The sequence below is a fragment of the Semicossyphus pulcher genome, unplaced genomic scaffold, assembly GCF_022749685.1.
Source record: "Semicossyphus pulcher isolate SPU_LCO1_2020_fin unplaced genomic scaffold, fSemPul1.0.p SCAF_21, whole genome shotgun sequence".
Taxonomy (NCBI): domain Eukaryota; kingdom Metazoa; phylum Chordata; class Actinopteri; order Labriformes; family Labridae; genus Semicossyphus; species Semicossyphus pulcher.
The window spans coordinates 18425395-18441214 of NW_027211695.1; the positions used below are offsets into that span (position 1 = coordinate 18425395).

Sequence of the window (15820 nt, forward strand, 5' to 3'; positions counted from 1 at the left end):
CTGTGATGAATCATTTTATATAATTGTCTTGCAATATATCAATTATCGCAGAATCTCTGTATCGTGATATTTCCGTTACCGTGGGCTACGTATCGTGTATCGTGTATCGTGTATCGTGTATCGTGTATGTATCGTATCGTTTTGTGAGTTACCCTACGATTCCCACTCCTATATGGATCTGTAACTAACAGTGTCTATTAATTAATCTAAAATAACTTCATTTTGATAACTGTTGAATGTGAAGCCATTTTTTGGCTGAAATGTCCAACATTTGATAGCAGCATGTTTTAAATTAGCTGCTTTTATTTGTCTTGAATTACAGTAAATTGAGTTTCGGGGTTTTTAGACTGTCTCAATTCTTATGGTGATGACACCGTAGTTGCATTTTCTTCACTGTTTTGTGATGGGTCAAATAGTTAATCAAAATAACAATGATCAGATTATCTATACTGAAAAGATAGCCCTTTTTACAATTCTGCCGTAACGACGCTCCACCACTAAGCCTCCTTTAGCATTTTACAACATCTGGACAAAGCAACGCCGGTGTAAAGCTGCCCCAGTGCACTGTTCCGCCCTGCCTTTACACAGGCGCCGCTTCGCCTCTGTTACTACCTCCAATGCTGGCTCGGACGGATAAGACTTCGCCTCATCATTCTGCCTCAGTGCGTTTTACGGTTGTAATAATCCCGCCTTGAACTGGCAGTGTAAAAGGGGCGACTAATCGACAATATAGCACTCCAGTAATTCAACTTGGATTGTTACCTCGAACATTTCAGGACAGGACTGCAATACTTAAATATTTTAAACAGTAACTGCATCCCTATTCATTGTTTGTACGAAGAACATCACATTATTACCATAAATAAATGTAATGAGGCTTATTCACTTCCAATTTAAGACTTTCCTTTAGACAAACTGTTCAACAGAATCCCTGACAGATGGTGAGAGAAAGGTGAAAGGGTGAAAATATCTCATTAAGTCATCCAAGCATGTTTCAAAGCAGTCCAAACAACATAAAACTCACCAGTAATACTGAAATAACATTCCCCTTGCTTTCCAGAGCTTCTGTACTAAAGCAGCAGGGAGGCAGAATTATCTCCACCTTGATCACAAACCCAGAAAAGCTCCCCGCGCTGTGAAAACACCTGCGGCCAGGTTTCAGCTAGCTAAGCACTCTGACACAAACCTCATTTTTAACCTGTGTTGGCTTCTCTCCGCAGAGCTGCACACTCTTTGGCAGAATGAGGAGCGGGCTGCCATCTCCTCGGGGAAGATGAACGAGATCTGGCACCGCCGACACGACTTCTGGCTGCTGGCGGGAATCGTGATGTATCCTTGACAGCGGTTGCCCACGCGATGACCCCAGTCTGTTTATTTTTCTATCAGCCGGCAGAAGCCCAAAGTAATAAGTCAACAAGCCAGCAAGAGCTCAGTAAACAGCAAACTGTGTCTGCTGGAGACTGATGTAGTGGGTCATTTAGTTCATGCTGCTCTCTCTATTATGGTAATGAAGGCCATGCAGCAGTCACATTAAACGCTGTGTTCATTATTCTGTGAGCTAATGCTGTAGGCTAGTAAGGCTGAAAAAAAAGGGGAGAAAGGCTTTGTTTCAGAAGCTGCCCATGCTAAAAATATATATATATATATATACATGTATATTTACGACACTAAAAATAAAATAATTCACCCTCAAAAATCTATATTCATCTTGAGCAAAGCTCAACATTTTGGGAATCAGACTTTTTTTAAAAACTCAGCATAAAGACTTGAGGCATCGGGAAGCAGCTAGCCTAGCTCTGTCAAAGTTCAAAATAGCCTACCAAGGATAAATGCTGTACTGTTGTTTAATTTATTTCTGTTATTGAAAGTACGAAACAAATTACTGATCATAAGAAGAGTTGGTAGTTAGCTTTTTCCACCTTGATAAAGAGGCAGGCTAGCTAGTACCTCATGCTGATAAATTAGCTAACCTGTGGCTAGTTTCATTTTTATATTGGATGTTGGATTAATGAGACTGGTAGAAGTTTTTTCATTTTTGCTAAAAAAAGAAAATGCTTATACAAAAAGTAAAACTGCCTAAAAGAAAGTAGAAGTATAGTGCTGGAGCTAGAAAGCGTTAAGCTAGCATAAAGACTGAAAAGAGTGGGAAACAGCTAGCATAGCTATGTTATACGTTTAGCGTAGGGTTCCAGCACTTTCTCAACCTTACTAATTAGCACTAATTTATCCAAGAAATACAAAAATATAAACTTAAAAATGACAGGTTGTTGTTTTAGGGGAGCAATCTGCCTTTTCCTCACAAGGTGTAGCCGCTTGGCTAATATTCTGTCTCTACAGAGAACTATTCCTCAAAATAGTTACAGCACTTAAACACCCCCTAAAAACAGACATTGACTTTACATTTTTGGCTGTGTACAAATTAAACAAACAAGTTTGACCTTTAGATGAGCTGGGAGTTGAATTTTTAACTTCAGACAGTGCCAGGCTAGCTATTTTCCTCTAGCTCTTTATGCTAGTTTTTTTGCTTAGTCATGCTAATTGTGTGCTGGTTCCATGGACTGTAACTAACACACACACCTGAGAGCTTTTGTTAAGGAAACAAATTAACACATTCACCAAAAAGTTAAAGTCCTTTATTTATTTTATTTATTTTGAAGATACTTATGATGATTAAAGATGTTATATGAGCCTTGACCTCTGTGCCAGTCACGGCTACGCCCGGTGGCAGGACATCCAGAATGATCCCCAGTTCGCCATCGTCAATGAGCCTTTCAAATCGCAGGCGAATAAAGGCAACTTCCTGGAGATGAAGAACAAGTTTCTGGCTCGACGATTCAAGGTAAGACGAAGCTACAGATTCACCTTGAACAGAAATACTACATTTATTTGTCAGTTCTGCTGTTTTATTTAGTTTCCTGTACCGAGAACGTTACAATATATATTGCTCTACAAACTGCCTTTTTTATTCAAGCTCCAGTTCTCTGATTTTATGTAAAATAAGATTGATTAAGACCATGACTAGACATTAAAAAGCCAAATTTCAGCACTACTTCTGCTAGACACACTGTGGTTGGCATCAAACAGATCTTGAGGTTGAAACCCAGCCTCACTTCCATGCAGACATACTATTTATGTAACACTTGGCAGCGCCTTCGATCACCTGACTTGTTTGATGGTCGGATGACGGATGCCCCTAGACCCACATATTGGCTGGATGGTATTGCTGACCGCTGCATTTCTGGAACAGCTCTCATCCTGTTTTTGGCCGGCTCACATGTTTCAGATCCTGCCCTCAACATCCTCATTTACTGTATCTTCGTCTCTCTCAGTCTCACTTTACATTTGAGTTTAAAGCACAATAAATAATGCCACATAAATAAACTTCTTTTGCCAAAATAGAACAACAACGGTTGGTAAGGGAACGCGAGTGAGCGAGATCTTAAAGATAAAGCTGTGCCCAGTCCCAAACTTGATACTAAATTTGGGCGGTTTTGGAGCATGTTGTGTGTTCACTGGACAAATTGCAATATCAATATCAGTGGAACTGAAGCCTTCTCACAGCTTTAAAACAAAACAAATTGCAGATAGTGGTGAGATAGCTGAGGACAATCTTAGAACAAAAAACACATCGTTTAACGTGACAGTTTCTGCCTCTTTTTTGACTTATACATAAACTGGACGTCTGCACATTTCCTCCCTCCTCCTCCAGCTGCTGGAGCAGGCGCTGGTGATAGAGGAGCAGCTACGACGGGCGGCCTATCTAAACATGACCCAGGACCCGAGTCACCCGGCCATGGCGCTCAACGCTCGCTTTGCAGAGGTGGAGTGTCTCGCCGAGTCACACCAGCACCTCAGCAAGGAGTCACTGGCGGGGAACAAGCCGGCCAACGCCGTGCTGCACAAAGGTGAGGGGATGATAACTGGGGGGAGATTCACAATCACAAGCGAACAATGAAAGAGACACACTTTTAAAACCTGTGCAAAGTGAAAGCTTTAAACATTTCCTCACTGGCAGGTCTGACCACATTTGTATTCTGTTGAAAGGTTAACATACTCAGTACAGCAACGCACTACTGGTCGTGTTCCTGACTTTAACTTTTGCTTGTAAAAGTTCTGAATTTAATGAATACCAAGAGCCTTTGACGACATAGTGGTGAGATGATAAACAAGCCTTGTAAACAAACTTTTTACAGTGTTTATACCCTATAAATGATAAGCCACAGAGTTATCACTGTTATAACCTTTAAAGTTCCCATAAAATCAAGGTTTAATTGTGCTTTTTGTAACGTTTATGCCAGTTTGTGGCCCAGCGATGACAAAAAAGTTGCTGTTGTTGCAGGGGGGAAAAAAAATTCCTCGCCCATGATGCATAGGATCTATGCTAGGCTAGTTAGCAGTTAAGCGTCATCACTAATGACTGTTTATATAGATGGACGATGCACTCCATCTGCTCTCATTGTACGAAGCCAAAATAGCCCCTGGTGACGTCATTTGGAGCCAGAGCTGCGCAGTAGAGAGGGTGGACACGCCATAGCCACTTCCGCTAACCCAAACACACACTTAACTTACCGAAAAAAACAGCAAGGATCCCGCACGTCGGAGTGTTTAACAGCTGAACAGCTTCTTGTGTTGGTCTGAAGCAGACGTTCGCAGATATGGAAACTGTAGTGATTGTTTTAGTTACGTCTCCTGTCGCCGATCCTCCTCTACTCTGCTGATCCGGAACAGATCGGCTGCGGGAGCCGGATTTGTCAACAGAGCTGTCAATCATCTTTTTTACAGCATCAAATAACTAATTAAAAATAAACTTGTCAGTAAAATGAACACTTGGACATAAATCAGCATGATAAGAACTAACTATAAAGACAGAAACCATGTTTGAGAAAAATGTATTTGACGTGTATTTTGATTTTATAGTTTGACTCATGTCCCATCTGTTAACATGGAGGAGGCGGGCTTTATGACCTATACTGCAGCCAGTCAGCAGGGGGCGATAGAGAGAGTTTGGCTTCACTTTTAGGGAGCTGTCATGTCGTCCATCTTTTTATACAGTCTATGGTCGTCACTTATTAACACTATTGACTACTATAAATGCCAATCAATATCACTGACGAGCCCCCCCCAACTTCCTACTTTTAAAAGGAACTAGCCAACATGCTAAATCAAACTGCTAACTGTTTCTTGGGAACTTTAAAGATCCCGTTTTAATACTGAGACTGAATACAGAAGGAAGCAAAGGTATTTTTTCTTCATTTATCAATAAAGTATCCAAACAAAGTATGAAATAATCAATAAGAGGGGGAAAAAGAAGCAGGAAGTAGAAATTAAAATAACTAAAAGAAGTGAAGTATTCGATGTTTGTTGTTGTCATTGCAGTGTTGAACCAGCTGGAGGAGCTGCTGAGCGACATGAAGGCCGACGTGACCCGGCTACCGGCCACGCTGTCCAGAGTCCCGCCCATCGCCGCCCGCTTGCAAATGTCCGAGAGGAGCATCCTCAGCCGGTTGGCCAGCAAGGGCACAGAGACGCACACACCCCCGGTCAGCAGCCTTCCCTTTTTTGAACACACTAAAACTGCAGCGTTCACAAGTAGAAACCTGCTTGCGCTGCCTGTGGAAAAATAAAAGATGGAGGACAGCCAATAAGAATAAAGAGCCCATTATGTTGTCACCCACCTGTGGTTTTTCCCTCCTCGGGTGTTTAGTCAGCAGATTTTCTCTTTGTCAGTTATGCAACCTTCAAGTGTCTTATTGTTAAGATAAACTCCTCTTCCTCTGTGCAGCCCATACCTCCAGGACCCTACGCAACCCCCCAGAACTACGGAGCACCCTTCACCCCCGCCCCTCCGAGCGCCCTACTCATGGGAGGGGCCAACTACAGTCAGATGCCCCCTGGATCCTTCATATCAGGTCAGTTTCTTTTGCTCAAACTCACTGAACTTCATAGGAATATGTTTTAAATGATGCCCTTGAAGTATAGCCACAACAATAAAACAAGGCTTTTATTTTGAAGGGGTTCCACAAGCATGTTTATATAGATATATAAACTGTTAAAAGGAACATTAGGCTTCACCTGCCAGTGAAACTGATCTTCCTGTGAATCTGAGAGAAAGGTGAGTGTGTTGCAATAGGTAATAAAAACATCATAGGGTATTAAGGCATCCATAATTATAGTATTCATGGTGATTTACACAACAATACACGTTTGATTGATCTGTTTGGCTCTTTGCCAGCTGGCAATTTCAGCCAGATTTATGCTTCCTTCAGGTGTTTGAGGGATTTCCGTGTGCATTCTTTCATTTATGTTACTTGATCGAGGGCAATTATAACTTTTGTATAATGTCTTTTGTGGCTGGAGGAGAAAATAACCCTAGTGATGTCATCGTGATGTCATCAAGGTTGCCTCTGCCTCGGCTTGTGGACTTATTTTGTAACACTTTTGATGAAATTATATAAAGCTTTCATTACAAACTAAGGGCATGGAGTTTAAAAGATGCAGGCATGGAAGCTTACATGAAAGCCGAGGTTGCATCATGGGAAATGTAGGATTTTAAAAAACGGTGTATTGCGGCCTGTGCTGCTTTCATTTTGACAGTTTTTGTAAAGTATCTCTTTGCAAGTGAAATACTAAATCGCTAAAAAGCATCTTAGTAGTTTATTTCTAATAATGATGTAATTATTTTAACAATGACTTTTGCACACAATATAAATGTATCATTCATAGCTAAATGAGTTAGGAATCAGTTACTATGTTTTTCTTACCATCAACAACCTCTGGCAACGTTGGAAATGTATGGAAGCCTCTCCTGTGTTAATGACTTAGAACAGATTTATTTTTGCCATGATAATGGCATTACAATATTCTTTGAAAATTTTCAAGGTAAAACAAAAGTTTGGGAAAATTTTTGATTTTTTGGGGGGGGGGGTTGTCTTTAACAGTTATATTACTTTTTATTTGTAAAAAATAAATAAAATAATAAAAGTTTTAGTGGGAAAAAAAAATCTTCTTCCAAGTTTTTTTTCACCTGTGAAACTTTTTACCCTCCTGCCAAAAAAAAAATGAAAGAAAAGAAAAGAAAGAAAAATATTAGGAACTTTTTTTGACAATTTTTTGTTCAAAATTTTCACATGTAAAAAAACTAAAAAAAATTGTGGGTGTCAAGAAAAAATGAAACTTTTTCCCTCCTAGCAAAGAAGCAAGAAAAATATAAGGACATTAGAAGGAATTTTCTAGCTAAATTTTCACATGTAAAAGAACAAAAAGTTTGGTGGAAAAAGAAACTTTTTCCCTCCTGGCAAAAAAAGGAAAAGAAATTAAAGAAAAATATGAGGAACTTAAAAAGATTTGTCTTGCAAAATTTTTACCTGTGAAAAAACAAAAGTTTTGTGGGTGAAAAGAAAAATAAATTTTCACTTATGTTTGTTTGTTTGTTTGTTTTGGGGTTTTTTTTGTCTTTTTGGGCTTCCATAGCATCTTTTAGTGAAAAACCAAGCAAATCAAGCTCATTAATGACAGTTCTTCTGATCTCTGCTGCAGCCTCATTAAAAGTGAAGCATGAGTCCGGTTTTGGAGTTCTGGACTTGATTATTTGGCACGTTACGCTGATGATGGGCAAAAGCATGCCAAAAAGTTGCTTCTATTTAAAGATACCATCTGAGGAATTCCAGCTTTATTTGGTTATGTTGTTGTGGAAAAACATTTGGGAAAGAAAACGATCAGGCTTCATCAAAATTACTGACTCTGGGAAACGTCTTTGCACTCGAGTCATGTGATCCAATCGGGGTTATTTAACTCTTTAATTCATTACAATCCTGCGTGGAGTAAAGCGCTACCTGATGGCGTTAGAGCAGCTCTGTTTTAAACACTGTGAGTGGACACTTTATCTCAGGCAGCAGCTTGAGTTGTGAAACCTTCAAAATCCAGACGGGAGCGCATATTGGAAAAAAACATGTGTAGCAGAGTTTCTGATGTGGCTGCCAGACAGACACCTGAAATAGACATTACCCAAAATCAAACACATAACGTGCTGCGCTGCTATATTAAGGCATTTTCATCTCTTAACATGTCCAACCTTGAAACCTCAATGCTCGGCGCAGCAGCAATGACACATTGTGCAACAATAAAAGCACAGTCTGGAGCGCTATCAGACCTGTCTGAGGAGTGTTTTCTTTTCCAAGCATGTTTATTTTCTCTTTGAAGTCCGATTGTGGCTCTCATTACTCTTAAGTCGTAAAAAAAGAGTATGTTTTGGCCTCCCCTGGCCTGCAGTCTCTCAAGCACACACAGGCAGTTTGTGAATTTTTTTTCCCACAATTAGTTTGGTAACAGCATATGCTCACCAGGCGCACTCTCCGCTCTGCGTGTGTATTCGTGTTCAGGGATGTTTAGATAGCAGAGATAACTGGTAAAACCTGATATTCCCCAGTAGCTTTGCCCTAAAAAACCACAACACCCAGCTCCCTCCTCGCCTCTCACTCAGTGTATCATGATTTATGTAATTGTAGACTGAGACATCTGTCAAAGGCATTGCATTTTGGAGAGCCAGGGCCTATCTCTGAAAATGTCATTATGCTCAGCCCGTCTGAATCCGGCCGTGCCAAGAAAACATTCGGACTTTGTGCCGAGGTATTTTGAGAGGGACCGAAACCACAGAAGGAGTTTGGTTGTGTAAACGTCGTGTTGTGACTTGTGAACCGGCGGAGGGCTGGGCTGTGCAGAAATAGTCGCGCGCGTTGTGTTACTCTGTGGGTTTCTTAAGCTCACGGGGGCCTCGCCGAGCTGAGCCGAGTCTGAACATCCTGAACTCTGGCAGGGCACAAGCATGCAGCAAATGAGGCCACATTTATGGTCCTGATTGGGGTCACGCTGGTTCCTGACCTTTTTAGACTCGGCCAGGGAGGGAAAAAAGCAAAATGGACGGAGTTATAACAACAGAATCCTCTGATTCTGCGACCTTTCAGCCTCCCTCCATTAATAGCCATCTCTTGAGAGAATAAGTACAGACAACAAAAATATGTCTGCTGTGGCACTTTTTAACATCTACTTTAGCTGCACTCTGTGAACTCTGGTGAAAAATGTTAATGATGCACCAAATGCTCCAATAAAGGATTGTTTTGTGCTGTCTCACACATATGCACAACATCTTGAAATGCATTTTGGAAAACCTGTTTCAGCCATCAGTACTGCAAAGAGGAAGCTACTCATCTGCACTAAAAGGACCCACACTGTAGACAAAGCTTCATCTGGTAGGGGCGTAGAAATTAGGGAAATTGACCCTCAACTGGAGCGAGCCCTCATGACTGCAAGCACCTGCCCTGCTGAAGCGAATCCCCCCCTGACCTTTGATCTCCACACTAAAAGACAATTCCCTGCGGGGACGAGTAAAGTGTCACATTTTCCTGCTCCCCTCTCCGAGTCTCCACTACAGTCTGCCGCTTGTCTGCCCCCACAGAAGCCGCCGCCGCTGCTGGGGCCACCGGGGGAGCCGCCGGAGGGTCGGCCGCCGCTTGCCAGAAGACCAAGGAGCACGATGTTGGGCAGCGGCAGCGGGTGGTGGACCTGTGGAAGGACGGCAAGTCAGAGGGCGCCATCGGGCAGGAGCTGAGGATGCCCAAGTCGACGGTGCACAGCATCATCGTCAAGTACCGGCTCAGCAACACGGTGGAGAATCTGCCGCGCAACGGGCGACCAAAGAAACCCTGAGGAGAGGAAAAGACAGGATGAAAAAGGAGAGATGAATACCTGAAAAGACCCAAGGACAGAGCGCTTCGACTCTGCTGGAATGTAAGGAATAAAAAGGGAGATATAAAACTTGATGGATGGAATAAGGACGGGAGGACGCACGGAAAGTGAAAAGAAGTGGCTTCCATTAAAAGAAAACAAGCAAAGCAAGAGGGGAGAGGTGCAAAGCTGGCCCTGAGATCAAGCACTAATGATGCGTGGGGGAGAAATGAGGCAGAGCGAGAAGAGAGAAGAGACCTGGAACAAACAAATCCGTGCTGCTGAAGAAATCTGATGTTAATGGAAAAGATGCTAGAGGGGGGGAAAAAAGGACGGTATGTTAATGCAATCACAGGTTCGTCAGGAATTCAGATATGAAGGCAGAAATGGAGAATTTTTTTATAACTTCTCAGACAGTTTTCTCCAGACTCCTTTTTTCTGCGTCTCCCTCTGCGCCCAAAAAGATTTCCCCCCGGATCAATTCTTCATCCACCGGCTGACTGAACAAGCCCGTCCCCTCGCTCTGACCCTGTACTCCCTCATTCCTCCACAGTCCTGCACTCCTCCCGTCTATCTCTCTCTCTGTAACACACAAATATACAGTATATATACACACCGTGGACCTCACACACAACCTAGAAACCTGCAAGGGACTTAATTTATCTGCTGAGTAGAGGCGGATGAAGTCCAAACTTTAAATAGAAAGGGACAAAGTGGGAAAGGAGGCAGAAAAGGCAGTTATTTACGTATAAAACACTACTTCTCATGGACTCTTTTGTCCTATAATTCCTGAGTTTATCCATAAATAGAAGCGAGAACAATAGATATATAAAAAAAGCGACAAAGTTGAGCAATCTGATTGACTTACGTTGAGATATGACTGTGTTTCAGAGCAAAGTTAACACGGCGCCTTTTTTTGTGAGGCTCACTTAAAGGGATAAAACACTCCATTAAATCTACATTTCCTGTTTTTAAGCCCCAAACACAGCAAAAATCTGTATTTACGAGCAGCTCTTCCCCAAAACTAAAGACTGTAATCCATCAATGAAAGAAAAACGGAGACTCTTTCTGAAGCCCGAAGAGACTTTTTTTTGTTCTTTAAGCTTCTTTTATTGTGACAGCGTGATGGATGCCACGCTGGAAAATGTCCCCCGATCCCTGAGAAAATAAAACACTCTGGACTGTGTCATCGGTTTTCCAGCTCTGAGTGTGTGTGTGTGTGAGTCTGTGTTAGTGTGTGTGTGTGCGCGGAAGAGCTGGACAAACTCCTCTGTCTCAAGAGACGTGAAAAATCGGTTACACGGTTCATACTTTTCTAGGACGTCTGAGGATTTCTAAGTTAAAATTTTAGTATATCCCTATAAGCTTGAAGGATATGAAGACAAGAGACGTGTGGCCTGCAATGAAAACTATACTTTATGTGAATGTGTTTGTGTGCTTGGTAGAACTGCAATTTCCCCCCATAGGTAGTTATTTCAAATTTGGGAAAATTGGTTCCCAACGGATACCCACATTTTTTACCAAGTCCCAAAAAAATACACCTTATTTTGAGCAAGATAAGAAACCCGTTCTTCAATTTCACTTACTTAAAGCTGCACTAATGAGTATATTAATATTGATAAATATCCATCCATTATCTTCCGCTTGTCCGGGTTGGGTCGCGGTGGCAGCAGGCTTAGCAAGTTGACCCAGCTCCTCCTGGGGGATTCTGAGGCGTTCCCCGGCCAGGTAAACTGGTAAATGGACTGTACCTACCTACACTTTTCTAGTCTTGCGACACTTACATGTCACGTTCACCCATTCTCACTCACATTCACACACTGATGGGCCTAAGTGCCAATCGGCAATCAGCATCTATGGACATTCATACCCAGTGGCTATGCCTTCGGGAGCAACTTGGGGTTCGGTGTCTTGCCCAAGAACACACAGAGCCCAGGAGGCATCCTAATCAGATGCCCTAACCACCTCAACTCCTTTTGATGTGAAGGAGTAGCGGCTCTACTCCGAGCTTCCTCCAGATGTCCGAGCTCCTTACTCTATCTCTAAGGCTGAGCCCAGCCACCCTGCGGAGGAAACTCGACCGCTTGTATCCACCACATCGTTCTTTCGGTCACTAGCCAAAGCTCATGACCACAGGTGAGGGTTGGAACAGAGATCGACTGGTAAATCGAAAGCTTTGCCTTCAGGCTCAGCTGCCTCGTCACCACGATAGTCCGCAATAATTGCTGATGCTGCACAGATCGGTCTGTCAATCTCACGATCCATTTTCCTCTCGCTCGTTAACAAGACCCCAAGATACTGCCCCCAAATTCCTTCGCTTGAGGCAAAGACGCTCAGCGTCCAACGTGTTTTAAGCTCACAGTGTTCTGAGTTGAAAATAGGTCAACTTTTTGAATACCGCTGCGCCACCAGACAACTTTTGTAACCTAGCAACAGGAAGCGCCGGTGAGAAGCGCTCTTAAATTGAGGTTGTGGGTGCTGCCAGTGCAAAAATAACGCCATTAGTGGACACAGGCCCTTTCTCACCTGAAGAGCCGATTAATTCCTTCAGGAATGGTGGAGACCAAAACTGAGACAATTGTCCTTACACTCAACGTTTGCTTTTGACAACCTTTTAAGGTAACTGATTGTCTGTGTTGTCGATTGGGGTGCAAAAATCAGTTACTGGAAGTTAAATGAAGGAAGTTTGTGATCAAATAACAAGTAATCGACATTGTTTATTATGCAAACTTTGAATAAGTAATCAAAAAAGTATTCAGGTGCAATACCCAGCCTTATAAGCAAGCATAACACACATGTGAATGCACACAGAGATGAACAGACATGCGTGAAAATCTTACCTCCAAACTCCGGCAGCACATGGATTTATGAAACCCTTTGAAAGTCTCGGCTGGAAAGACTCTCTATTCAAAAATCATGCCGGAGCTTTTCAAGTTCCTGAACAGTCGACAGTTCAGACACAGAAGGTTGTTCCTGATGAAAGCTTTTGGCAAAGGTACACTCACGCAAAGCTGTTTAGCATGCAAATATGCTGCGCTTCCTGCCAAGATGGCAGCGTTCACTGCGATCAGATAGTAGGCAGGACCTACAGGGGAGGGACACAGGCTGTCATCTCAGCCAGGACTGAGTTTTATTAAACTTCTGGAGTTGATATGAGACATGCACTGAAGTCTTAAAGTTTTAGGTCTATAAAATAGTTAAAGGTTGAGGAATTCTTTGGGACTGTCTGCTTGTAGACTGCTGGATTCATCTTTTTTTACTGTTGCTACAAATGTCACTGCCAACCTTATTTGGGAAGACAAATGTTTTGTCTTTCATAATAAGTCTGCTGCTACTGGGAAGCTGCAGACAGGCTGGACTGAGTTTATGAAAAGGGAGATGAAATAGGGCTTTGGATCGACAGAGGTGAAGAATCGCCGAGTGAATTTGGCCGCAAAGTGAAATGTACTGAGCTGAACGTGTTGGAGGCAATCTGTTATCTGGTGTAATACAAGTACCTCACTGAAGTCCTCCTCCAGCTTCTTTACCTCATATGCCCCAAACTTTTACTTGATGTTTGTGAAGCTGATATTCAAGTTATAACCCCTAAGAGGCTGTTGATCCGTCAGAAATACTCATCTTTTACGAGTTTCCAGTGCAGCCAAACTAACACATTTTATTGTAATAAAAAGTCAGTCAATAATAAAACAGATTTCCTCTCGGTGCTGAAAATGGCCATGTTTTGTTCTGTGGACATATTTCTGAATAGTGCGTAATGCCAGTGCTAATCTCAGTGACAAAAAAGCCATGCTTTTAATAGTAGTACGAAATGTTAGATTATAGTCAGGGGCAAGAGAGTGAACAAAAACTAAGGCAGTAATCAATGACATTAATCCCTTGTGTGTAGGAAGGTCATGTGAATCTTGCTGGGGCATGTGGGACTCAGCCTCTACCACTTAAAATGACTGAATAGAACAACTAAATGTAGATCCATCCATCCATTTTCTTCCGCTTATCCGGGGTCGACTTGCGGTGCAACATTTTCCTGTTCTTCTTGGGGGATTCTGAGGCGTTCCCAGGCCAGGTGGGGTATATAATCCCTCCAGAGAGTGGGTCTACCTGGGGGTCTCTTCCCAGTTGTGCTCGGAAAAACCTCCAAAAGGAGGCGCTCAGGAGGCATCCTAATCAGATGCCCGAACCACCTCAGCTGGCTCCTTTCGATGTGAAGGAGTAGCGTCTCTACTCGTCTCACTTGTCTGAGCCCAGACGACACTCCACAGTGTGGCTGTGTGGCACTTGTATCCGCGACTTCGTTCTTTTGGTGACTCCCCAAAGCTCATGACCATAGGTGAGGGTTGGAGCGAACTGTAGATCGACTGGTAAATTGAGAGCTCTTCCTTAAGCTCCTTCTTCACCACAGCGGTCCGGTGCAATGCCCGCATTACTGCTGACGCTGCACCAACCCGTCTGTCAATCGCACGATCCAAGACCCCAAGATACTTGAACTCCTTCACTTGGGACAGTACCTCTCCTCCCACCCGAAGGGAGCAATCCACAGTTTTCCGGCCGAGAACCATGGCTTCAGACTTTGAGACGCTGGCTGTCATCCCAACTGCTTCACACTCGGCTGCAGGACCTCCCCAGTGACTGTTGGAGGTCAGAGCTTGAGGAAGCCAACAGAACCACATCATCTGCAAAAAGCGGAGATGCAATTCTGAGTCCCCCGAACTGGACTCTGTCTTCCCCCTGGCTGCACCTTGAGATCCTGGCATTTTAACTTTACTTTTTTTCAATGGAACGAGTTACATAAACACTTCAGATAATCATACTTTAAATCCGTTTTTTGCACATAACCTAGAAATGTACTGAACATGGCTTTTACAGCTAAAAGCGCCCTCTGGTGGACGAAGAATGTAAAGGTGACACTGTTTCTAAATGACTGTTTCTTCACTGCATCGTCTTTCTTTTATTCTCCGCAGCGACTTATCGGTCTGATTCTTCCCTTCCAGATCGTCTACTGTTTTGTTACATCCGTCTTTTTTTATCGTCTCTTTCTTCCACGTCTCTATCTTGTGCTTCTGCATCTTTTGTTATACTTTGCACCCGTAATTCCTCCTGCTCTTTCACCCAGTCTTTACCTCCATTTGTTTTGCTTGTTATCAGATTTTGTCTGCCCCCCCACACACTCACACTCACACACTTTCTAACTCTGTCTCTCCTCTCTCCCCTCTGTTGGCCTCCACTGGCCCAATGCCATACGTTTTCCCAAAAGTGGTCCCCCCTCTGGTTCTAGACACACACACTGTAACACCCCCCCCCCCCCCCCCCCCAGACGTCTTCAGCTCAATACACTCCTTATCGTATCTTCGATCTGCACAGGGGTGTTATGACAGTTTATCTTTCCCTGTGGCGCGAGTGAGAGAAATACGCTGTTAGTCTATTCCTGGCTTTTGTTTTGAAAGGAGCGCTAAACTCGCCGTTCCACTCCCCGAGCAGCTTCATGATAGCGCGCAAATGTGGAAAGCACAGACCTTTGGCTGGCCAGCTGTGCAGTTGTGAAGAGAGATGTTAATTCTCATGTATGTGTGCGTTTGTGTGTCTGTGACCTTATTTGCCTTTGATTATGTGTGTGTGTGTTTAAGAGGGTGAATGAGTGTGTGCTCACTGCAGGCCTCACGCTCTGCAGGTAAACACTTAGGCCCTCTGGGGTTTTATCACTAATGTAAACAGGATACTGTATATGTAATATGATATATAAATGTACTGTAACATGCAAGTTTGCTCATTAAAAGGATTATTAAGGTATCAACAAAACCTCCACGGAGTTTGTTTGCTTATCTTTTCAAAACATTTTTTTTTTATTTTTAATTTTGCAAAACAGTTTGTTACTTCTTCTTGTCCCTCTCATAACCTTCTGCAAAGGATTTTTCAGCAAAAATCACACAGATTTGTAAAAGAAAGGATGTAGTTCTAACAGACTTCCATTAATAGAAATTATGTACCAGTGAATGCTTGTGCCTTGAATTAGCGCAATAATATTAGCATGTCATCTGCATAGGCGGATATATGCTTTAAAACTCTTTATTACACGGCTGTGTTAAATACTTGATTCTGATTGGTT

General features: G+C 42.8%; 1 protein-coding gene across 3 annotated transcripts in view; it reads left to right on the plus strand.

The window, feature by feature from the left end:
- Window positions 1-15495, plus strand: part of chd3 (chromodomain helicase DNA binding protein 3) — a 38590-nt gene extending 23095 nt beyond the window's left edge. For all 3 annotated transcript variants that reach the window (XM_069672032.1, XM_069672034.1, XM_069672033.1), the window contains exons 35-40: window positions 1221-1329; window positions 2707-2839; window positions 3710-3905; window positions 5377-5540; window positions 5783-5909; window positions 9452-15495. In XM_069672032.1, coding sequence (XP_069528133.1) covers window positions 1221-1329; window positions 2707-2839; window positions 3710-3905; window positions 5377-5540; window positions 5783-5909; window positions 9452-9702 — 980 coding nt within the window. In that variant the 3' untranslated portion in view covers window positions 9703-15495. The remainder of the gene's footprint in view (window positions 1-1220; window positions 1330-2706; window positions 2840-3709; window positions 3906-5376; window positions 5541-5782; window positions 5910-9451) is intronic.
- The last annotated feature ends 325 nt before the right edge of the window (window positions 15496-15820 follow it).